Source organism: Sinocyclocheilus anshuiensis, unplaced genomic scaffold (assembly GCF_001515605.1).
Source record: "Sinocyclocheilus anshuiensis isolate Anshui unplaced genomic scaffold, SAMN03320099.WGS_v1.1 scaffold689, whole genome shotgun sequence".
In the NCBI taxonomy this organism is placed as follows: Eukaryota; Metazoa; Chordata; class Actinopteri; order Cypriniformes; family Cyprinidae; genus Sinocyclocheilus; species Sinocyclocheilus anshuiensis.
In genome coordinates, this window is record NW_015536490.1 from 437,971 (window position 1) to 464,803 (window position 26,833).

Genomic DNA, 26,833 nt, shown 5'->3' on the forward strand with positions numbered 1-26,833 from the left:
AAATTCAAACATTGAAATATCTGATGCTTGACAATTATAAAATGTAAACGTTGAGAGTACATTTAGCAAACTCTGAAACAACAAAACTCATCAACATGAACTTTCTTTCTAATAAATTCCATCTAATAACTACATTTGTTATGAACGTATGTTGAGGTGTTCTTGTGTCATTGTTTGGGTTACCAGTATTCAGACTGAGAGAGGTACAGTTGATGTTTGATGATTTCCCAAAATATAGGTTATAGAGTATTTTGAATCCATAATAATCTGGCCATCACTTATGTGACATTTTTTGGATGTGTATCTGTCTTACTCCTTGTGGTAACAGTATTGTTTCCTAGACCAAAAAATTAAAAAAACAACAACACTGGGTAATGGCCATTACAATTAAAGATCTACTCTTATTTGAATGTGTCACTTAAAAGTTGAGGGATTTGACTCTAAAATGCAGGCCGGCAGATAAAAAAAAAAAAATGCAAAAAAGATTTCCTTTTAAGGGATAGTTCACCCAAAAATGAAATTTGATGTTTATCTGCTTACCCCCAGGGCATCCAGAGGTGAATCAGAGGTAAAAAAACGATATAAATACTGTTCAGTTTCTTGCACAGACCAATCGTTTCTTGTCTTTACACATCAATGTATCGTCACGAGCCGCAGGGTTTAATTTGGTTTTGTTTGTGTATGTTTTTTTGACTCTCAAAGCCGTAATTCCCATTCACTTACATTATAAGACTGACAGACTGCAACGGTTTGAGTTAAAAATCTTCGTTTGTGTTCTACCGAAGAAACATAGTCACCTACATCTTGGATGCCCTGGGGGTAAGCAGATAAACATCCAATTTTCATTTTTGGGTGAACTATCCCTTTAAGATATGCATTGACGAAAAATGTGCCGTTTTTTACAGTTACAAGCAAAAAGGGTCTGGATATCATGGCTAATACATTATAAAGTCAAATATATCAAAAAGTTGATATATATATGCCCTGTTCTACCTCACAGCCGGTAGATCCATGAGAAAAGTGACAAACTGGCAAGGCTTGCAAACAATTTTTAGCTGATAAATGAGTTTTTGAGGTAGAGATTCTGGCAGTAATGACTTTTAAGTGTGTTATAATGAGGTGTCCTTATATAAACAGAAAAAAAACCTATAATATTGTACAATACAGACAGAAACGGTAACATTTTCTAGACTGTACAGCAACTGTGGTCCTGGTAAGGGTTATATGCAGTGCTTCAAGAGTGAGCATTAACAGTTGGTAGCTTGATGGTTAAGGATCTCGGCTGCAAAAGCAAAGGCTACAAGTTTGGGATCAAGGCATTTAACTTCAAGTTACTCAAGTTGTACCTGCCAGCTGTTTTGGATTTAAAAAAAAGGCTTTAAATTTAAAGAAACCCCATTTCCATAAATCCTGGAGCATCTCTCGCCTATGAAACACCAAATAATCATTCAACTTCACATGAGCAAAGATGGTAGTTGCTAGAAGACCCTGATTGTGTCAAAATGATTCACTCCTAGATGCCCACCAAGTGGGTATTTGACCTTGCATACAGAGTAATGCTAGAAGAGCTTGGCATACTTCATAAACTGTAGCTACATGCTGATAAAAGACATTCTTACTGACCAGAACAGTTGATGAGATGATTAAAAAACAACCTTTAAGGGTGTGATCTATTATCTCTATACACAGGAAACCACATCCTTCAAATCCCTTCAGAAAAGAACATTTAATTTTTCTCAAGACACTTTCAAAACTTCCCATCGTAATTTCCTCTGGATTGCGCTGTTGGATTTTGTGTTAAAAAATACAGATACAGAGCACAATACATAACCAGAAACTGCCCTGTTTGATGAAGCAAGGGCTGCATCGTTGGACCCCTCAAAACTGCATTATATTAAGCTAGAACGCCTGATGAAGTGACAAACTAAAGATCTTCAGTTAGTGAGGAAATTAAACACAAGATGATTTGTTTGTTCAAACCTTAAAAATAAACCTATTATACTGTCATGCTTTGAGTCAAAATGTAATTATTTTCAGCCAAACTGCTGATCTGAGAGAAAGCTCGGCAAAAATTCTACACAAACGCAAGTAAAACAACCTCTGAACTCTTTCCACATAGCATAAATATGGGCCAAATAAATGGGTCCAGGTACATTCGGACTTAATACCTGCAATACCTCAGCAACCTTTGCGAGGCTCATGGAGAACGTGGCCTCCAGAGTTTGCCAGCAGTCGTGAAGATGCAAACATTAAATAAACAAGAAACATGAAAACAGGGTATGAATGCAAGTATATATATCTACAAATGCATGCCTATATCAGCTCCATAAAGGGACAGTTCTCCCAAAATTAAACTTCCGTCATTTACTCATCCTCAAGTTGTTCTAAACCATTATGAATTTCTTTCTTCTGATGAACACAAAAGAAGATATTTAGAGGAATGTTGTTGGTCCACATTGACTTTCATAACTTTCAGAAAAGTCAATGGTGACCAGAAACTGTTACGGTTACATTCTTCAAAATTGTTCTTCTGTTCAGCAGAAGAAAGAAACTCATACAGGTTTGAAACATCTTAATGTTGAGTAAATGATGACAGAGTTTTTATTTTTGGGTGAACTATCCCTTTAAAATGAATCTTCATTGACTGATATTAAGCTCTGAGAACAGCTGAACACTTGCAACAAAAAACAGCAAAACCTCCGACAATTACGCACTTTGTATCATGTTCATTCTGAAGTTCAGACGTTCGCCTGTCAACAGCGCATTCAAACTGTGCTAAGGAAAAACCTTCACAAGGCACTGCAGGATACATATACAGAGAAAATAAAATCTACAACAATATATTATTAGTTCAGACCCTCAAGCTGTTTGCATCACACGTTATAACAATAATACTATTGTTATGGGTTTGCCTATTAATGAAAAGCTTTTGTCAGTCAGAGATTATAAAACCCTAAAAAGCAGAATCCTACAGCCTTGTTAACGCCAGACAGTGTGCTCACAGAAAGAGAAATAAATTATTCACAGGTTTTGCATATACATTATATCATTATCTTTATAATAAACTCTGCTGTTATTTTAGATTTCTTTTGACTCCTGAACAAAGGAGAGTGTAAATAAAATACCTGAGCTAGTGTACTTCAAGTTGAGAACGATTCAGTTATTCCTGCACTGTTTTTTTTTGGCATATCTTCTGTAGTAACTGAGGTTTTTTGGCTTTGGTTTTGCAGTGACGGAGAGAGTCTGAGGTGCTAAGGCGACTGGTTGTTGGAGGATGAGGTAGGTGTGTGGTGAACAGATTGAGGCCCGCTGTTGCCTGCGGAAGATTTGTTGGATGCCCCTGATGAGGTCGGTGCTGCGGCCTGGGCGAAGAGAACACCTATTATGAGAAAACAGGAAGATTAGTCACAGTCAAAACAAGGAGAACTTGAATACAAAGAATCTACGTGGTGATGGCTCCTCACCGGTGTAGACGACTCCATTGAGCTCCAACGACATGCTGATGCTGTTTAGGCCATTGGTGGTCAGGTTCAAGGCTGAGTCTTGCCTGCTCTCTGATAGACAGAAAAAAAAAAAAAGTTTACGTTACAAAAAGTAATAGCACACCTCTCCTCAAAGCAGCACGAGGTATTATTCACTTACAATGATCAGCCACAAAATTAAAACCACCTGTCCATAGGGCTGCACAATAATGGTTAAACGGTTAATCGCGATTATTTTGCTTTTTCCGTAATGTACAGAGAGCGTGTGCTCATGGTTGCCAGGTTGGGAAGATTAAGAGGTCGTTTACACGAAACAGTTTACAACTTTTGGGCATTTAAATCACGACAATGGCTTTGGGAGCATGTAAACACTAACCTTTGAAAACAGATTTCAAAGTTCAAGTTTTATGTTACCATTATCATCTCTTTTTAAACTATAAAAACACGAATTTATGAAACTGGTGACGTCATAGACGTGCATATTACGTGTTCAGTCTATAGGCATCCACAAGTTTCTTCACAAAGTCATATCACCAACTACGTCTTTAGTCATTTTCGTGGATCCGTGTGTGAACTGGGATCATTTTGACAATGGAAATACTTTTACGCAAATACGCAAAGGAAATACTTTAATGAATGAGACCCTTTTACGAATGAGTGGCCAGAGATGCAAGCAGACGGGTCCAGTAACTGTTTGGTTACCCACATTCTTCAAAATATCTTCTTTTATGTTCAGCAGAAGAATGAATCTCATAAAGGTTTGAAACAACTTGAAGGTGAATAAATGATGACAGAAGTTTCATTTTTTGGCTGAGCTATCCCTTTAAATGCCAACATTTAATACATAGGGTATATGGGTTTGTACAAATTACTAACCCAAAGTATGAGAATTATTAATAATGGTGCTCACAAAGCTACTAACAATATTCTGTGGGCTGTATAATTCCAGCAGGGGGCACTGCCTTAGCTATTTCCCAGTTGATAGATAGAAGCAAGCTAAAAAAATGAAAAGAGTTCATGTGCAGTGGCAGGGGGAATTTATTCAGTCCCTTATTCATCTTCCGATAAAATACACAAGGTGAAACCTCTAGTATTTAACACCTCTAACCAAGAAAAGGAAGACATGCTGTGTTGAGGCAGGGATTTCCCACACGGCAGAAATATTCGCCTTGTATTTTGTCGTTGAGGTCAACACCTCCAGTCTACTAATGAATCAGACCCTTCATGCCACCATTCTTTAAAGTAAATACATCAATGCAACTATACAGTTCTGATAAGATCTAATCGGAGCACTTCTAAACACCTTTTGTTTCCTCATTCATTAGAATAGTATTTAGTAAGAACAGTTCTAGAGTTACTACTGTGGGATAATGAGAGCTGTAATGACTCATCCTAGAGAAGGCAGCTGACATCTCCACCTGACAACCACCAATCTGTAAAGTGCATTTACCACATGCCAGTAACTTAGTCTGACTGTGGTAGTATTTTCACACCCTTTCCTACAAAATAGCTGGTTCCAGTGAATGATGATGTAAGAGGGGCTTTGCAGCACTGTACTAGAAAACACACTGAGTTCATTTCATTCCACACACAGGTTTCCCTGAAACATCAACAATTTTATAAAAAGGTGTTTATGGGAAAGGATAAAACCACAGTAAAAATGTAAATTAAATCAACTCTTTGTAGTCTAACTGTGCTTGTAATGATTGTACAACGTGTTTCAACATACGTTTATGAATAAACATGACTGTACAACATACATACACAATTTCGGTTCCAAGTTTTTTTAGTTTTTTTAAATGGTAATTTTTAAAGGGGTCATATGATGCTTTTTTAAAGATCATTATTTTGTGTATTTGGTGTAACAGAATATGTTGACATGCTTTAATGTTCAAAAAACACATTATTTTTCAAATACTGTACATTATTGTAGGTCCTCTATGCCCCGCCTCTCTCAAACGCTTCGTTTTCTACAGTCCCTCCTTCCAACAAGCGCAGTCTGCAAAGGAAAACTTGAAATCGCATCATATGACCCCTTTAAAACTGTATCTTAAGATCTAGCTTGCTAGCTTTTTTTGAATACATGAACACGTCTTATGTAAACACCACCTGAGAAAACGTTCATCAGAGTCCAATGAACCAGAAACCAGTCTAATATTTTGGCTTTCTTAAAGAGAAAATTTCATCCAAAAATAAAAATTCTCAATCCAGCGCTTAAGGATCTATCCAAACAATCCAAACCCATAAGAATTTCATTTAATCTTTGAGACACAAATGAAGATTTAGAAACCTAAGAGATTTCTGTCCCTCCATTGTAAGTCTGTTCCACCTAAACTCTGACACTTCAAAAAGTCCATAAAGAGATATATTTTAAATACTATGTATTCAAATTATTATTATTATTATTTAATTTAAAAAGCATGTCATTGAATGCCAAATAACAGATTTGATTTAACTAGACAGTTTGAATATAATCCTTGTCAGTTTTTCAGGCCTTGTGAAAAAAGCCTTGCGAATAGAAACGTACACTGGGGGACTGTACCGCCCCTGTTGAGAAATACTGGTATAGTCGGTTTTAAAATGTGATTGCACATCCCTACTATTGCCAGGGTAGACATATTTAGTCCATCTGTAGGCCAGAATGTTAAAGTGTCAGTCAGTACCTTGGTTGTTGATGCGGATGTTCATGGGGATCTGTGCTGTCATAGCCAGCAGGTTGTGCTGAAGGGCTCTCTGCAGTAGCCGCTGGTGTTCCTCCAGTGGTAGTGCAATCTTTTTCTCTGGGGGCTCGCCGGACTCCAGCTTGTGCCGCAGCTGCTCCAGTGCAGCTACCTGTGTGATGGTGGCCGCCTGTGCAGCCGCAGCCTGGGCCGCAGCTACCGAATGAGTGGCCAGAGACGCAGGCAGACGAGTCTGAACCCCGTCATCCTCTACAACAGAGAAAGGAATCGAAGGAAACACATTTGAAATTAAGCAAACCATATGGCAACATCTGAGTCGTTTTTCTAAGATGTCACTAAAAGATGTAACCACAGTGCTGGGTAGATTACTTATAATTTGTAATCCGTTACTGATTACAAATTACATGACAAAAACTAGTTAATGTAATCTATTATAATCGTCATTATAATCTTAGATTACTCAATTTAGGTAATGTATTCAGACTACTTTCTGATTACTTTTAGATAACTTTTTACCTAAAAAAAAAGAGAAGAAAATATATTCCATTCTCTGTTGTCAACAAGAAGAAATGCAAATGCATAACTTTACATTATGTCAGGGTTTCCCAAACTAGGGTTAATGAGTTGATGAAAAGCTAATGATTAATTAAATACTAAACATATACATTTAAAATAATACATTTTATGAAAATGAAAACTGTAAAAATAAAACAAATGAACACACAAAAAAATAGAAATATTTTATTTGTTGACCTGCATGTCAATGTGGCCATTAACTGACATCAGAGAACCGTGAACATGCACATGTGTTGTTAAATTATTGAAACATGAACTTAAAATCTCATGGGTCTTTAATTAAATATTTTATATTAAAAGAGTTTGGCTGACAAAAACGTTTGGGAATCGCTGCATTAATAAACATGAAAACAGCAATGACATTACACATCCAAAGATGCCCAGGTTTGGAATATTTTTGTCCAGATCAATAATTAAGAAAAAGTCATATGAAAGCATATAATGAAGAACTATACATCTCTATATTTTGTCAGTGACTGAGAGGTGCTTTTGTCCCCAAACTCAGAAGTATGGATTACAAATTTACTTACATGACATTTACACGGCCATTCTATATGAATATAGTCAAAGCTAAACAGTATGACACACAGTACGATTTTTTCGAATGCAATATAATCTAATTACCAGTACTTTATTTTTGGAATCTGGATTACATGTAATCAGTTACTACTCATCATTATGTAACCATGACCCACTGCATTATATTTGGTGTGTCTGAAAGCAGGTTTTACCTTTCTTAATTTTCTGTAAGGATGAGACTAAGGCTCCATTGCTGGGCAGGGCGATGCCCATGGGTGGCATGGAGAGTTTGGGTGATGAGAGCATTGTGGGTGTCCCGTTGGGCGAGTAGGTGAAGAGCGAGCTACCGAAGCCCTGCCTGCGTCCCTCTCGCCGGTTACTGTCGATGGCTGCCTGCAGCTCATTGGGGTTGCTGAGACCCCTCTTCTCACATTCGTAAGGATACAGATACTTCATATATCTGCAGGGCGAAATTAAAGGGGTCATGCAATGGAGAATCAAAATATTTTTGAGATTTACACATATAAGTGGTTACTTTACAATAAAAACATACCGCAAGTTTCAGAACTCAAAACTAATTCCCCAGTTTAAAATATGAATTATCCTTTTCTACCCTTCTGAAACTCCAGGATTTCATATGCTATCAAAGAGGAGTGTTCTGAACAGCTCATGTCTGTCCATCAATCACAAGAGCCATACTACTTCATGTAAAGAAATGGTGCAGAAAACATTAGTGCTGTCAAACGATTAATCGCATCCAAAACAAAAGTTTTGTTTACATAATATATGTGTGTACTACTGTGTATATTTATTATGTATATATAAATACACACACGTATGTATATATTTAAGAAAAATATGTTGTGTTTATATATCAAATATTAATATTTATATATAATATATTTGAATATAAATATATATATATACATACACATATAAATATATATATTTTTAAATATATACATGTATGTTTGTGTATTTATTACATACATAATAAATATAGATCTTACACACATATAAAAAAAAACTTTTATTTTGGGTGCGATTAATCGCGATTAATCGTTTGACAGCACTAAAAACCATTGCAATCAAAACTAAATTTGAGAAATGTAATGTAAAAATCTGAAACTGCATGTCATGATCATATAAAATGTTGTAAATGTGGTTTACTGCGGTTTATGCATTAGTCAATCAAGCCAATGACTAAACCATCAACTTCACACCGTTCCTATTAGTAGCGTGAAAACCATCTGGTATTTATAATGTGATTATTTTATATACAAAAAGCGATCAAAACGCTGGAGCAGTCAATTCAAGATAAACGTGAGTCTATCAGTGATGCGATTCAGTATTTTCGCCAAAACTCCCATTAAAATCAGAGACACAGTTTACACTGCTCAACAAGTATGTTATTTACATCGTGTTTTCACTGTTAGATATTATGAACGCATTTGTGAGATTGCAGAAATCGCATTGCAATGAGATCCTTGCATCTTGTGCTCAGTAGACATGACTGTGTTTGGCTGCAGTGCAGCGGTGCAACCTGATGCAACGGGATTCGTTCTAAATATAGTGCTTTAATCAACACTTCTCACTATCTGGTAATCTAGGCGGCTGGTGGTAAAAACACAGTGAAAGTTTTTGAGAGAGTTCCAGGTGTAATGCTCATTTCATATGCAAAGATGTTAGCCAATCATAGCAGTGGGCGTTTCCATTCTACACGTGCAAGTAAACATAATTTCTCCTGTGAAGGTGTCGGTGAGTACGTACTGTGTTCTGAGAGTGAAGGCAGCACTGGTGATGGAGGTCGGCAAGTTCAGGCCCTTCGTGATCTCCCTCCACAACTTTTTATTTATGACCTCCACCAGCCCCCCCTTCTCTGTCACCAGCTGGTACAGCATGTAGAGGTCCAGCACCTGCTTGGCCATGATGGGAATCCTGTTCACTGGAGTCCCTGCACGAAAACAAACAGCTGCGCTGAGCGACTTAGCAGCTTGAATGTATTGTCTACAAATGAAAGTAACTCCCATTTTAGTCTTCATTTGGGAAGACTGCAGAGTTTCTACTTTTCCCTAGGCAACAGATTGTTGTGCACACGCATTTGTGCTACAAATAAACAACAAAAGAAGTAGTAATAATAAATAGTACTATAGTAATAAGTACATTTTTTTTTATTTAAATAAACTTATTTAATTAATTACATTTAATTTCAGCGTTTCTGCTCTTCTCTAGGCAGCAGATTATCGTGCACATGCATTTGTGCCATAAATAAACCTAGCTAATAAAATTTCTCTCCCAGGTCATTAATTTATTCATCAGAAGAGGGTTTAACATGTGCTGGAGAACATTTTCCACAGCAGGTTTAATAGGAACACATGCTTCGACAGTTTCAAGGCCGGATCATGGACATGTGCAACAGCCCTGCTTCAGCATGATATGAAGGGAGAAAACTGCAGTGCTTCGATATAAATGCATATAAATGTCACTATGGTGGAGATTTGAAAGATGAGCTGGGTGTTGATGAGAGCGCATTAGGAGAAGAGTTTGGAAAGGTCTGGGTCATAAAGGTCTCTATAAGATGACATATGGAGATGTTTTTGATGCGTAAAAGTGATTTTCTTTGCACATACCTCTCTTCTGCATAAAGCTGAACAGATTGTCCAGGAACTCCTTCCTCTTTGGGTCACTGTCCAGTTCATAGAGCTGCACATGAAAAACACACAGACAGACAAACAAGGTTATGAAGAGCAGTGTGTGAAACTGTGCTCTCATCACTCTTGATGTCCTGGATCAGAAATTGCATTCACTGTATTGTGAAAAAGTCATGGCTAAACAGAACTGTTAGCTGGCAGGTGCTAGCTAAAAAAATAAATAAAGGACACCTATAAAAACATTATTTTACAATAAAAATAAAGTGTCATTATTTCGTTAGAAGATATAGTTCCTGACATTAAGGTGTAATTAAGGTGTAAAAAAGGGGTGATTTGCAGGTTTTACACATCACAGCTGTTATCAAGGCCATGTTTGGTACAGCATGCTAACATAATACTTACTACTATGACCTGCTATATTTGCCAAAATAAGCAGTATACAAAGCACATTGCGCAGAGTAGAATACACCAAAATGCAACACTCAAGACCGTTCTTTACAGAACTACCAAATTTTGCTATAAGTTTGATTGCATCATATAATAATTGCTGTTAATGGTGTTCATCGTCTGTTTGATTACGTCTTTAAATGATTTTTCCGTACATTTCTGCCATATGTGCATAAACTGACAGTCACCACTGATAAGCTACTACTAAATATTGTAGAAGCTAAATTTTCGGTGAAGTTGCTTTGCAACGATTTGTATCGTAAAAAGTGCTATACAAATAAACTTTAATTTAATTTAATTGAATTTCTTTCCCACTACAATTAAATTATTATTATTAATAATGAATAATAATAACAAATTAATTAATTAAATGATATATACATGTTTTTAATTTATATCATAATTTATTATATTTCAATTATAAATGTTAAATTATGAATGATAAATTATATAATAATAATAAAAAAAGATTGTATTTATTAATATATAAATTAATATTATTGTTTATTGTTGATATATATATAATTAAAATATACAATTATTGTATATATGACTATCATAAATCATTAAATAATAATAATAATAAATGTATATTTAATGATATCAAATTATTATTATTATTCATTTTAATTTTACATTTTTCCTTCTTGTGAAGTTTTTTCAGGTACATTTTATGTATGAAAGGTACTATATAAATAAATCTTTCAATAAATCTTTAATAAATAAATCATTATTTATTATTATTTTCAAAATGATGTCCACAAAATGCAAACGAACCAAAATGGGAACTTGCTGAATTAAACACGCAACATGATGAGCTGATAAAATATAGCGAGCTCAAGTGATAACAATACAGCACACTATACTTTGGAACATTTATCACTGCATAATGCATTATTTCACATGCTATAAAAAATAGGCAGCAAGTAATCAGCAAGCTAGTTCCTAGTATTCCTGAGGACCAGAACTGTTAGTTTTATGATGATTCATAAATTAATACATTAAAAAATATAATGTGAAATGGTATCTTAATCAAATCTTTAGTTTTAATTAAAGCAATATTTCTAACAAATGCGTGAATGTCTGAAGGATCTTAATGAAAACAGAAGTCTCACGTGCCAAAAAGGTCAGGCTATTTAAAAAAAAACAGTGCTGGTAGCTGAGCAAAAAACAAACAAACAAGTCGTGGCCTAATGGTTAGAGAGTCGGTCTCGTAACCCAAAGGTTGAGGGTTCGAGTCTCGTACCGGCAGGGATTGTAGGTGGGGGGAGTGAATGTACAGCGCTCTCTCCCACCTTCAATACCACGACTGAGGTGCCCTTGAGCAAGGCACCGAACCCCCAACTGCTCCCCGGGTGCCGCAGCATAAATGGCTGCCCACTGCTCCGGGTGTGTGTTCACGGTGTGTGTGTGTTCACTGCTGTGTGTGCACTTTGGATGGGTTAAATGCAGAGCACTAATTCCAAGTATAGGTCACCATACTTGGCCACATGTCACATCACTTTAAAAAAAAACACTAGCTGTATTGCACTTTTATTTTAGCAGAATATCTCAACAGAGATCACTAAACTCCAATTTACATGTTTGCCCGTGTTTTTAGCTCATCAGCATTTTTTCCATAATGTACAGAGTAGGGCTGTCAAAAAAATTCGAATTTTGAATATTCGTCGAATTTAAAATAAAAATCCACATTCGAATGCAAAAACGTTGCAGCGGCATGTGGTTGCCAGGTTTGGAAGATTGAGTAAACAACTTGGCAGAAAATGTATCAATAAAGCTCTGATTATAGGATTTAAACTCTTGAAATATGGCAACCGCAAAGCTTGTGAAGGCTTGTTGCCAATACAAGATAACACAAATACCAATTAAAAATGAAATGTTTTCAGGATAAATAACCAGCGAGCAAATATCGCAGATGATTATGCTTAAATTGTGAGAAGCAGAAATCGTGAATACAATTAAAATTTGATTCATCATGTGGGCTACATATAAGGACAAACATATAAAAAAAAATCAGCAGGTAAAGAGGAACCAGTCATTAAGTTTACAACTTTCTGTTTGAAATCTCCCCCTCAGGGGCCTTTAGCTTTCACCGATGGAGAGCTATAGATCATTTTGCCCCCAAATTCTGCTGATACACCCTAAGCCCCCTCCCTCATGCTGTGGAAACACATCTGTTTATCTGTTTGAAGCGGGTAGAGGCAGAGCTGTCTGACATTACCTCAAATACAGGGTGGAGAAATGTACCAGAAAAGAGTCGGCTGGATGTGAATGTTTAACTTCAAATGATTTCAGACCTTAAATGTGGTGTAAAAAATTTGGTGGTAAATTGCTGGTAAATTTAACGGGAAGTACTCACCAACATCACAGCAAAACAAAGATAAACATAATAAACATACGGGAGAATATAAACAAGCATTTGCATCCTTATTTGCATTCAGGAATGTTTCCCAAGAAATGGGCTACAAAAATAATTACACAAACACATGTAACATACCTAACCTAATTGTGATTTCTGTTTCTCTCCTCTTATTAAGCATAATCGTCTGCGATATTTGCCCACTGATTATTTATCGATGCTTATTATAATTTGGCTTTTGCGTTATCTTGCATTGGTAACAGGCCTTCATAAGCTTTCATGGTTGGGTTTGCCAGATGTCAAGAGTCCCTCAATCAGAGCTTTTTTCATAAATCGATACATTTTCTGCTCAGCGGTTTACCTAATCCCAACCTGGCAACCATGAAATGTAAAAAAAATAAAAAATTATAAAATGACAAAAATCAAGATTAAGAGTAATGTTTTAAGCAAACTAATCATGATTAACAGTTTAACCATTATCGTGCAGCCCTAGTTACAAGTAACAAAATAAAGGTGTGTAATGCTTTTATGGGTCAGTTTTACATCTCAAATGGTTTTCAGAAGTGAGCGAGTGAATGAATGCTGAATTGGATACCTCGGACTGACATCGAGAAGGTCTGACATTGTTTCGATGACACGAGAGCTGTTATTCTCGAAACGACGCAGCAACATTTCACACCTGCCAATCACCTCAAGAGGCAGGCAAAATGACAAAAGGGGGGAAGGGCCGGAAATGAGCGAGGCCCAAATGGGGGAAGGGTAACTATGAAAGCACATAAGAACAGTATCGATCTCATAGAGGCGCCTGTTCTCAGATGCCTCAATCTGACTTCAATTGAATGGTGGTGTTGCATTGAGGGCAAAGGAGAATGTGGTTTCTGAGAAGAAACTAAAGGGTCACAACGTCCCTAGCTAAAGCACGCCTTCACCAGAAACACCTGCAGGGAATGAGAAATTGATTTCAGAAACTTGAAACTCTGAATTCTGGCTATATTATTCAAATTACTTATTAATTTAACCCATACTGAAATCTGTGTGGGCCGTGAGTCAGTCCAAAGTTTCGAATACAATCAATAGATATATTTTTATATATAATATATAATAGATTATTTTGCTCCAAAAAGATCTGACTGGGGGATTTAAACTCTTGATATCTGGCAACCTCAAACATGACAGCTTACGGAGCCTCGTTACCAATGTAAGACAATGTTTTCAGGATACAAGTGGGCAAATATTGCAGACGATTATGCTTAAATCACGAGGATAAAAAAAAAAACATGATCACAATTAAAATACAGTTTTTAATAAAAAAAAAAAAACACTTTGTGATGGAAAACATCACTATCGACTTTTGCCTATGAAACTGCCTATTAGATTTTTTTAAAGTCAAATGCGTGAAAAATCTCCATAGACTTACATGTAAGGCGACTAATGAACACATTAAAAATGTAACAAAATATATATTTTTTGGTCCTATGGTTTTAACTAAAGCAATATTTCTGACAAACATATGAATGGCTGAAGGATCTTAACAACAGAAACCACATTTTCCAACCATTACCTAAATTAAATTGTTTAATACACCACAATGAAGCAATTTATTGAACCCACGAGTCATGATTTAAAAGAGTTCTCATGTCAGAAGTCACAGAAACAGCAAAAAACTGCACAGACAATGAACAACACAGATGACAAAATTAACTTTAAATTTGAGATACTTTCTCTGACAGAAATAAAGAGAGCAAAAGGGAGGGACCATCAGCTTGGTATCAGGTTACATTTGGTATTGTAAAAGCTCCAGTCATTTATTGCACGCTGAACCCTGCACACTTCCTGTCAGGGTTATTATATAACTAAAACTAAAACTAAATTCATAAAACAATGTTACATAAAAATAAAATATAAACCTTAAACTTATTTTTATTTCAGCTAGTTTCCAAGATAACATTTCTCATTTTCCTTTTTACCTTTAGTTTAACTTGATGTACTAATAATAACTGAAAAAAAACAACAACAACAAAAAAACTATTTTGGCATATTTAAAAACAACAAAACTAACAAAAATGGCAAAAACACAACTAAATTACTATAAATAAAATTAACAAAAGCAGAAAATATAAAAAATAAAATCTAATTCGAAATATTAACAAAAGCAATACTAATATCAACAAAAGCAATACTAATATCTCAACGATAATAAATTAACACTGCTTCCTGTCTCACATCTCACGTGGCCTGTTCATCTCCAACAATTAGAAATTGGACAAACATTTGACTTCTGATCACAACTTTTTCCACCAACCCTCTCCTCAGGTCTCATTCACAAACGTTATGTATGCAAACGCTTGTGTGCAAAATCTGTGTGGGTGAATGGTTTCACAGAGAAAACATGATTCATAAATAAATGTATACATTTGACTAAATTTAGAAGCAACTCAAACCACATGTACTGAAAAAAACCCTGACTCTTGGTTGAAAGAAACAAGTATATTAAAGGGAAGAAAATTCCTTAAAGATGAAAAGACACTCCAGGTTGATGGACAAAACGTTTAAGAGTCGTTCCATAATTTAGGGTATCTATTTTAAATGTATTTCTAGAATCCAAATACATTAGAAAAATCGATTGATTTGAAATGACATTTTCTTTCAAATAAGAAAATTCTTCATTTTACTCATGTCCGCAAATATTCTGTCAACAATGTTACTAATCAAACCCTTCTGAAAATAAAAAATGGTTGATCACAAAATCATGCGACCAGCATCATGTGATGTCATTTTCTTCGGTGGTGGACACATTATGATAAACGCCCTTTTGATTTTTTCTATATTTGATCTCCAATGAACGACTGACAAGGAGTTTATTAATTACCCGTCAACTATGTTGGTCACGTTGTTATGGTTTGCAATATTTTTATGATTTTAATTCAAATAAATATTCAAATGTGAGGTTACCCTGATCAAATAACATTGGTTGACCAGACAAAAGTCTGACATTAAAATTATGAGTCAAAATGGTAAAATTGTCAACTATGTTACCTGTCAACCCATGCAGTTTGTCCCATCACCAAGGAAAACATGCTTTTTTTTATAATATCAATATGGTGTTTAAGATTAAGCTTGGAAAATAGCAGATGGGTTACGCTGATAAAATACATAAACCGAAACCAATAGTTGTTTTACTGAGAAAGCATTTTTTTTTTTACACCTTTTTCCTGATGTGAAATGTACCCTAAATTATAGAATGACTCTTAAGAGAGAAGTGTGATGCAATGGAAAAGTGCTAGCCTAAGCTTTTCGTCCATCTTTGTTTACATTCCAATGTCTAGAGGCCCGAGCCTGACATCAGCTCTGAAGCAGCAGCAATGTCTGGACAACATCCAGCTATGAACTACTCCCCATAACAGCAATTCCTGTCTGCAAGTGCTCGTTTTCCTGCTTGGACATGAGTGAGTTATCGGTGCAATTAAAGCTGTTTGAATGGCAGAATGCCTATGGGAGATGTCTGTCTGAAACAAAATATGAATACATGATGTCACGTCTACATTAACAAGACCATTTATTCACGGTGTAGAACTTTTTTTCTGAGACAGGAATAATTAAACGGTTGACTGATAATAGGTCAGCGGTGAAAGCAAATCTGTGAATTAGGCAAATCAGGCACGGATACGTTTATACATCAGGAGCTGTGAGAACGTTATTTGTTTAAACAAAAAGTGGGACCTGGAATACGCAGGGCTGGACGGTAAATCGCATTTTAATCATTATCGCGATTTCTGCTTCTCTCGATTTATTAAGCATAATCACTTGATATATTTGCCCGCTGGTTATTTATCTTGAAAACCTTTCGTTTTAATTTGTCATCTTGATTTGGTAACAAGGCTCCACAAGTTTTCATTGTTGCAGTTGCCAGAGTTGAAATCCCCTAATCAGAGCTTTTTCTTAAATACATTTTCTGCCCAGTGGTTTACTTAATTATCCCAACCTGGCAACCTTGTGCACATGATCTCTCTACATTACAGAAAAAAAATCACCGACAAACATGTAAACTGGAGTTTAGCTATCTCTATTGCGATATTCTGCTTAAATAAAAGCGTAATACAGCCAGTCTGTTTTCTTTCATGCGATCGTTTTCTGCAACCAAATCCACAAGCAAACCATGCGAGTTGACGCTCTCTTGATTTGTGCTTGTGAAAGTGCAATAATTCTGATGAGGTGTAAAAAAAAAAAAAGAATTATAAAATATTTTGCAGGCCTGTAAAGATGTGACAATACCGAACATAATTAGTAGGAGTTTACAGCAATCCACCAACTGGTCAAGCGATGATAAGAAACATAATTAGCTAGAGTTTATGAAAATTGAACAGACGTTCAAATAATAAAAACAGTGTCAATAACCAAATGTAATTAGCAACATTATCCATTGATTTAACAACTGTTTGACAGACAAAAACAAAGTGACGACACCAAAACCAATTAGGAAGTGTTATGGTAATTCAGCAACAGCTCACACGATGGTAACCAACTGATGATATCGAGCATAAATAGCAAGAGTGCATGTCAATTCTGAAAATGCATGAAATCTTTGAAGCTAGTGGGATATACTGATGGATCAAAACTGCAACTAAATCATATAAAAATATATATTCAAATCCAAGCTTCACTTCAGCTTGGTGCATTTAAATAGCTCTCCTCCCCTCAGTTTGCAGTAAGCAAATCAATGTTTAATGTTAAAACCACTAAATGGCAACTGACTGTAGAGGGTGTGATGAATTTTTAAAGAGCTCTTTTCTTTACTGTCCATCTGGGCTCCATTTGCCCTGCTGTTCATGTTTACAGCGGACATCAAAGGATACTTCTCTTTTTCTCAGGAAGTCTGTGTGAGAGGAAGAAGTGTAAAATTTTATAGAGCTACAAAATTAGACATTTTGTTCTCTTCATATTTGATATCATGATAGTCTCTTACTGAAGAATAACAATGTATCCAGTTGGTTTATGACAACATTAACTAAAAGTAAATTCTCAAATCCAGTTGCATGGGAAGGCTAGTACCACCTTAAACCACAGAGCAACAAAACTTACCATGCAGTATGAATTATATTAATGCAACAACTGAACAAACCATTTGAGGTTGTGCATTACAGTGGCTTTACAGGTAAACTTTGCAGGTTTCAACTAAAAATGAATTAATTTACTCACCCTTATGTCATTCCAAACCAGTATGACTTTCCTCTGTTGAACATAGATATTTATCAAAAAAGAAAGAAGGTCATACAGGTTTGGAACAACATGAGGTGAAAAAAAACCCTCTTTAAATGAAATTTACAGTTTGTTTTAAACAAAAACATTGCACAAGATTTCACAGAACTTATTCAGTATGTCTGATATGCAGTTACACATATTATTATTACACTTATTATTTCTCATGGGCTCTCTATTTCCCTTACTGAAATATCTGAGTCTGCCATCTCAGATCACTTCCCTATTATTTTTGAATTTCCAGTTCCCCCAACAAAAGCTAGCAAGTCTCCTGCTCCACCGTGTCATCGTCACATCCTCACCTCCTCAACAGTTGAAGAGCTTGCTGCTGCTTTTATGGACTTTGCCCCCCCATGGACCTGTTTCTCCTGCATGCCCTGATGGCCTTCTTTCTACTTTCTACTCCACTTGTTCTGGGATCTTAGACTCTATTGCCCCTTATAAGCGCAGATTTTCCAAGCTAAGAGCAGATCCCTGGATAAATTATGCCACTCGTGCCCTCAGGCAACGTTGTAGACAGGCAGAGCGGAGATGGAAGGACAAATTACATGTGTCTCTGGAAATATTAAGGGGTTGTCTTTCTGATTATCAGAGAGCTGTGAAAAAAGAGAAGTCAAAATTGTTGTCTAATATTATTACCAATAGCGGACATTGTCCCAAGGTGCTATTCAACACAATTAATTCTGTTGTGAATCCGCGCACCTTTCCTCTGACTGATGCCTCAGTCTCCACCTTTTTATTAATAAAGTGGAGTCTGTTAGATAACTCACTAACAGGAGTTCTGGAACTGGCTCACCTGTCGTTGCAGCACATTCTGCGGTGTTTGAACAGTTTGAACCAGTTTCATTGTCATTCCTTACCGAAGTAGTGCAACATATGAGGGCCACAAACTGCCCCTTGGACGTTGTTCCAACCAAACTGTTAAAAGAGGTTTTTACCACTGTAGGGCCTTTTCTGTTGGCTTTGATTAATACATGTCTTAGCTCAGGAACTGTCCCTGCCGCTTTTAAACATGCTGTGGTTAGACTTCTTCTTAAAAAAACACATCTGGATCCCTCAGTTTTATCTACTTTTAGACCAGTTTCCCACTTTCCTTTTCTTTCAAAGGTTTTAGAAAAAGTTGTTTTTAAACAATTACAGTCCTTTTTAGAAAATAACTCTATCTTTGAGAAATGCCAGTCTGGATTCAGATCGTGACATTGTATTGAGTCTGCACGGTTAAAGGTGCACAACAATATTGCTCGGTCTGTTGATGAAAAGTGCCCTGTTATATAAGTGTTACTTGATCTCACGGCGGCCTTTGATAAAGTGGACCATGAAGTCCTTCTGTCTCGCCTCAATCATTCTGTTGGCATTCGGGGTACTGCACTTCAGTGGTTCTTGTCATATCTGACCAACAGACGTTTTTCAGTAATGATCGGGGACTTGTCCTCCTCTACTGCCTCTCTCTCTTGTGGGGTGCCACAAGGCTCTATTCTCGGGTCTGTTTTATTTTCACTTTACATGCTGCCTCTCGGGTCAATTATAGCCAGACACACAATAGCTTTTCACTGCTATGCAGATGATTTGCAAATTTATTTGCCTATGAGGCCGAAAAAGGCTGACGCAGTTGGGTCGCTAATTCATTCATGACATTAAACTTTCATTGCAGCACAATTTCCTTCACTTAAATGAAGAAAAGACTGAATACATTTTATTTGGAGAGTCTGTAACTTCTGACTTTTGTGCGCTGACTTCAAAGCTTAGACCAACTGTCAAAAATCTCAGTGTGACTTTTGATAGTAGCCTGAAATTTGATAAACAAATCGACACCGTGGTTAAAGCAAGTTTTTTTCAGCTACGTCTTTTGGCCAAGGTCAAACCATTTTTGTAGCGCCCTGACCTTGAGAAAGCAATTCATGCTTTTATTAGTTCAAGAATAGATTACTGCAATGCACTTTATGTTGGTTTTTCACAGTCGTCCCTCAGTCGTCTCCAGCTGGTGCAGAACGCTGCGGCCCGTTTTTAACCAATACACGCAGACATGAGCACATCACCCCAATTCTCTATTCCCTCCACTGGCTTCCAGTTTCGTTTAGATTTGATTTAAACATTTTATTATTTGGTTTTAAAGCTCTCAATGGCCTCGCCCCACCTTATTTAACTGAGATTCTGGCTTTTTGCCAGTCAAACAGGGCTTTGAGGTCAACAAATCAACTTTTGCTGGAAGTCCCGAGATCAAGGTACAAACACTGGGGTGACCGGGCCTTTTCCGTGGCTGGGCCCAGACTTTGGAACAAGCTTCCCCTTGATATGCGTACTATTACTGATCTGGGTCTTTTTAAAAATAGGCTTAAAACTTATTTATTTAGACTGGCATTTAATACCTAGCAATGTTGTAATATTTTCATGTATTTTAAGTGTTTTATTTATTTTATGGTTTATTATTTTACCTATTTTGCTGTAGCCAATTATACTTTTGTTTTTACTGTATTATTTTCTGCTCTTATTGGAAAGCACTTTGGTCACCTTGAGTATTGCAAAGCGCTATAAAAATAAATGTTGATTGATTGATATCATGTGAAGCACACATCTGAAATTCAGTTAATGTTTCTTCTTTACTAAAATAAAGAATTATGCACAAAACATCACATTGTAGCTTGCATTAAAATGTAAATATATTTAGAAGAAATTAGCTCCTTATATTTGGTTTTACTTTCTTTGCTCTTTATCACCATGCTGTGCTAAAATTGATGTAGTAAGAGACAATGATGAAATCAGAGACGCTCCCCTTGAAATCCGATCAACTGTGGACTGTTTAGGGTTACCACGTACTGTAGCAACTTGACACATTAATATAGAATGCGTGGTCAAAGGCATTCAAATGAATAACTGCTTCAAATAAATGTGTAATCCGCTCAGAAAGTAGCTTCAGAACTGCTTCTTTTATATGAAATAAATAAATAAATACAGCTTTAAATGTATTTTTTTTCTGTACATTAATGTGTCCTTTTATTTTTCTATATTTTAATAATGTTGTTTATTGTATACACACACACACAGACACACACACACACAAATATATATTTTTTTTGCTTAGAAAAAAAATTAAAACAACATTAATGTACAGAAAAAAAACTATTTAAAGCTGTATTAATCTTTTATTGTTTTGATGCTTGTATATCTTTCACTATTTTGATGCTTGTATATCTTTCATTATTTTGATGCTTGTTTATCTTTCATTATTTTGATGCTTGTTTATCTTTCATTGTTTTGATGCTTGTTTATCTTTCATTGTTTTGATGCTTGTTTATCTTTCATTGTTTTGATGCTTGTTTATCTTTCATTGTTTTGATGCTTGTTTATCTTTCATTGTTTTGATGCTTGTTTATCTTTCATTGTTTTGATGCTTGTTTATCTTTCATTGTTTTGATGCTTGTTTATCTTTCATTGTTTTGATGCTTGTTTATCTTTCATTGTTTTGATGCTTGTATATAAGACAGACAGACAGACAGACAGACAGACAGATAGACAGATAGACAGATAGACAGATAGACAGATAGATAGATAGATAGAAAGAAAGAAAGAAAAAAAGAAATACAAATGGCTGAATTCTGAAAAGGCTACAAAACACAACTGTTAGTTGTTATCAGAAAGGGGAAGTTGCATAAAACCACCCAGACATTGCAGGAACATATAAATGCAAACTCCTATATGAGGTCTATAAAATTCTGATCAGAGGATGATTTAGTTAAACAAACGTCTCTTGGAGATGTTGATGGAACAGAAACCACCTGGCAGCACCGAAAGGACAATTTGCATAGGAACAAAAATCTGCCACAACGGACTTTTCTTGTATCTTACTTACAAGAGGATGAATTTAACAACATAGAATAGAAAAAAGACAAATCACATCAATTCCAATGAATTAAAACCACAAACTTGGCCGGCAGCAGACAATAGTACTAAGCCATCTCATTGTGTGAATGATTACGACATTGCCATTTTTGATACCAGTGAATAAATCTGTTTCTTTATTCAATTCACTTTATGGCAGGAACAGATAGCTATGCTAGAGAATTTGGCAGCATGCCTTAAAACACGATTAATTAATATCTGTATCAAACATAATCAGAGACACAGTGGCTTTGCATTTATTTTGGCCATGTCCCAGCTGCTGCAGGAAAAAGACCAGCTGTCAGCCTTTCACATGCTCTGCGTAACGCTGGCAGACAGGTTGACTTGTAGTTAGAAGGTTTCTGCAGGTTTTATGAAGTTAAATATTTGAAGACCTTTTTAAGACTATGTAAAGAAAATTTAAGGAACACAATGTGTATTAGCAACACTTCAAAGTTCAAAGTGAAAATACAACTTCCAACTGATCTCCATTACTTTTGGAGTAATACTTTTGGTGTTACTCCATTACACCTGCCCAAAATAAACCAGGAGCCTTATCCCTTTCCACATGTATGGAAGCACAAACTACAGCAAACAAACTAGTGTTATGAGGCAACAAGTAAATATGTCTAAAATCATTAGTGTGTTGTTGCAACTGGGTGTATCATCCAGTTTCAAATTCTCATATTCAGAACGCAAGCAGGGGTGTAAAGTATTCATTATACAACCATTCAAGTACCACGCAATCATCGTGCAACATCTCAACGTACAGACAGCTCTGCATGTCTTGATTGCATAACTGCCCACAATATTCACGTTTTCTGGCAACGACTTGATATGAAGATCATACTTGGAACTGAATGCTAATGCTCCAATAACATTTCTGTCGGCCGCCAACCAACAGTTGTAAACACCTGCAAACGCTTCAGTCAGCACATCACATGCCCAGCATACGCAAATCACATGACCGTGTTCTCAAAAGCAGGGTACAAAATGTTCAAATCCAACATGATTATTCAAAAAATAATAACCTGCAATGCTCCCTAATCGGAAATCTTGGGTTAAAAAATTCCCCAGCAAGGGTACAGATGTCACAGCACTTCTGGAGCACATGAAACAGTCATTATGGGAAAGCAGTATTACAACGGCATGGAACATAATCACAATAGTGCTACTGCATGTTGCCTTTCAGTTCCATAAATCAGCCACAAATGATCTTACTGACTAGTGTTTTCAAAAGTACGTGTACCTGATACTTCAATTTTAAAAACATAACAATACCAGCCTTTCTCCAGTACCGGTAGTACAGAGTACCAGGTCGATTCGGTACCTGCTGATGACAAAAAAAATCTGATGTGTCAAAATAGACCCGTGCATTAAGTCTTGCAGTGTAAATGCAATAGAGCTGCCAAATGCTCTGCTACCTGTAATGTGTTTCTTTGTTATCTTATTATTTTAATTTGATCTCGTTAATGCAGTGGGGGAAAAACATTAAATTGTTTTAAGTGTGTTTTTTTATTTGGTTGGCAGTGCATAACGTAGCTGATTGACAGGTGTTATTGTCATGACCTCTGCTCCAGACGAAGACTCTTCATTGTCTCAAATAGCAGGGCAACCGAATTCTTTCTGTATGTAGGAAGGAGAGACCTTCAATATTCAAAGTTCATTTTGAGAAATCAACAAATATGCATATTCTGCATGATCCGGCATTTGGCTTCATGTTCTGAGATAATCAGTAATTATGTCTTAAACCTTCATTAATTTTCGGTCACATGGCATCCTAACAAGCCTCAGCCTGCACATACGAGCTAAACAACTACAGCTAATATATAGCTGTGTGCCAGACCATATGTGTTGGGAATGTCACTGTTTGATATACGGTTCAGGTTTAACAAACAGCAAGAACAAACATAAATGCATGAAGTAATAAAATTACTTCATTCACAATTTCAGGATCGTAGCTACAGTCTGGTAAGAAAACGATGCTGGAATTTACGCATCTAGCTTGTGATTAGTTGTGCACCAACATAATTGAAAACTACAATTTGAGTATTTAAATGTAGTGTGCTTTTGAGCAGTGACGGTCAGATGTACTCAATCCCTCTGACTGTATATTGCTTAGTTTAGGAGTTCTGCTTTCATAACTCACTTCACAAAATGTCACACTCAGCATAAAACATTACAGCTTCAGCCCCAGATAAATTAGTCAAGTTAAGTAGATAAATTTCCTCAAGTCCTGCTCGCTGTCGTTGCTTGCAAATATTTATTTGAAAGACTGTTTTGCTTCAACAACCTTCTTCAGGCATAATCCTGGAAGAAGATCATTAGACTGTAACGCTGCTATATCAAAGAATGTCGTTACAATTATATGCTGCAATTCCAGATAAATATTTGCACTAGGACTAGTGAATACAACAAACTCTGTTCTTTACACAACATTTATCCTACACACCTGCAACCATCCAAGTGTGCAAGGAGTGTTTATTTGGTCTGTATTATTTTTTTTTGACTAACATCATTGTAGCAGGACCTGTTTCAGGTTAGAATTACCCTGCCCACCAGGGTCTGAAATGAATGAGGGCTTGGGGCAAAAACCAAAGTTAAAACCAAATCGACACCAAAGTTAACAAAAGTGCCTCCCAAATTCAAGATAATGGACAAAAAAAGGAATAAAAAAAGAATGAAAAGATCTATATGAATGAAAAGTGTCATTGAGGCATTACATTTAGAGTAGAATTGCTCATGTTACATCGGATTTCTTTTTATGTACAGTTGGGAGCACTGAGCATTATAACCAATCACACACATTTCTGTTGAGCTTGTGAATGCAATGGCCAATCAGCAGTGTTCTGATTCATCACCACGGAGAACGCTGGAGTTGACTCACTGACGGAATTCTGAATCTGCGTTCATGAATTCTCTAATCATCATAGATGACAAATCCAGAAAATGTGTAAGTAAGAATCATTTTGCAGTTTAGACAGCTTCAGTGATTATAACATGAGTTTTTGCAATAGTGCAAATCAACACTGAAATCATGGACCGCGGCTTTCTTGCTGGCTTTCTTTATATAATTTATTCCTAGTTTGAATAACAGTTTTGTTTTTGTCTTGATTTTCTAATCTGTAAAAAGAAATAAATTCACATTCATAAACTGTTTTTAACTTTTGCCTGTAGCCAGAAAAAAAACTTTCTACTAATTATTGATATTGTAATTATTACAATATCAATAGCAATAATGATTTTGTCATGATGCTGCAGCTTCACCCTCTAATGAGCTCCTGTTTTTTTAATTTGTAGGATTTACATCATGCAATTTTAGTGTAAATTCAAGTACACGAGGAGCATGTGTAAATAAACATAAGCAACATGTCAGATGCAGCTTCTGTTCCACCTTTGCATTGTAAAGATGGCTTTTGCTGATGTTGGAAAAAATTTGAGTGTTAACAGTCTATAGTATTGTGATTAATTGCAGTAACTGGTTAAATTTAAAGGGATAGTTCACCCAGATATGAAAATATTGTCCTTATTTTCTAACCCTCAAGTTGTTCCAAACCTGTATACATTTCTTTCTTCTGTTGAACACAAAAGAAGATATTTTGAAAAATGTTCATAATCAAACAGTTGCTAGTAGCCACTGACTTCCATTCCATTTATAAAAATAGCCGGTAACACTTTATTTTAAGGTGTCCTTGTTACACGTTTTATGTACTTACTATTATAATAACAATTAATTATGCTTAATTATATGCAAGTTACCCTAAGCCAAACCCTAATCCTAACCATATAGTAAGTACATGTAGTTAATTAATATTACTCAGTACTTAAATGGATAATTACACTGTAACAATGACACCTTAAAATAAAGTGTAAACAAACTGCTCTTACAAAGGTTTAAAAAAATGCCCCAGGAAGACAATTCCAGAGGGAAAATATTGCCCTTTAGTGTATAAGTTAATTTCTGACCTGTTTGAACTGCTCCTCATAGGTCCAGTCTGCGTGGTCCTGTCCATGGAGCGGCCCGTGGGATGAATGTGTGGAGTGAGTCAATGTCCGCGGTTCACTTTCAGAACCAGGCCGAGCCTTAAGCAGCTGGGAGTGAGGGTGTAAATGGCGGTGGGGTAAGAGGAGGATGCCTCTGCCTGGGGTGACGGCCTCACGGCCTGACGGTAGCACTTCGTCACCTAAATCGTCATCATAGTCTTCTTCCATCTCACCCTCAAAGTCATCTTCATCCCATTTCTGCTTTCTTCGCAGGAACACAGGAGATGAAATGTTACAGAGGGACGATTATGAATTCAGGCAACTCATTCAAGTTAATGAAACATTGCTATGGGTTAACTGCCATCCAACTACCATGCCACGAATTCTGTTAAAATGAGAAAATTATTTACAGAAAGCTACATATTAAATATATAGTAGGTACACAGTAGACTTGTACATTTTCTGAAGACGTGAGAGATGCTTGTCCAATTTCTTTTCAGCACATTTCTTTTAGCCATATTTATAGCAAAACTTTCTGGCATTTCTGAATTTGATTGTTTTTTCATTTTTTGTTTTATTTCCTCATCATGGCATACACTACTGGTTAAAAGTGGAATAATTATGATTCTGTAATGTTTTTGAAAGAAGTCTCTTATGCTCACCAAGGCTGCATTTATTTAAATAAAAATACACTAAAAACACTAATATTGTGAAATATTATTACAATTTACAAGAACTGATTTCTATTGTAATATATTTTGAAATGCAATTTATTTCTGTGGTTTAAAACGGAATTTTTAGCTGCCATAATTCCAGTCTTCTGTGTCACATGATCATTCAATATGTTGATTTTGTATTCACTTATTTTTGATAATCGGGTACCACAAATAAAGAGACTTTAATAAATGTTATTTTTATAACCAAAGGTTTAAACAGTTTTTGCTGCTTACCAGTTTTGTGAAAGTCATGATACAATTTTGTTTTCAGGATCCTCTGATGAAT

The 26,833-nt window shown here is 36.0% G+C and overlaps 1 protein-coding gene across 2 annotated transcripts in view; it reads right to left on the reverse strand.

Annotated features, from left to right (window-relative positions):
• Window positions 1–3,174: 3,174 nt before the first annotated feature.
• arid3a (AT-rich interactive domain 3A) overlaps window positions 3,175–26,833 on the reverse strand; it is a 41,114-nt gene continuing 17,455 nt past the window's right edge. For both annotated transcript variants that reach the window (XM_016481945.1, XM_016481952.1), the window contains exons 3-9: window positions 25,814–26,096; window positions 9,889–9,961; window positions 9,029–9,212; window positions 7,471–7,718; window positions 6,146–6,412; window positions 3,465–3,554; window positions 3,175–3,379 (exon numbers count right to left, since the gene is read on the reverse strand). In XM_016481945.1, coding sequence (XP_016337431.1) covers window positions 3,252–3,379; window positions 3,465–3,554; window positions 6,146–6,412; window positions 7,471–7,718; window positions 9,029–9,212; window positions 9,889–9,961; window positions 25,814–26,096 — 1,273 coding nt within the window. In that variant the 3' untranslated portion in view covers window positions 3,175–3,251. The remainder of the gene's footprint in view (window positions 3,380–3,464; window positions 3,555–6,145; window positions 6,413–7,470; window positions 7,719–9,028; window positions 9,213–9,888; window positions 9,962–25,813; window positions 26,097–26,833) is intronic.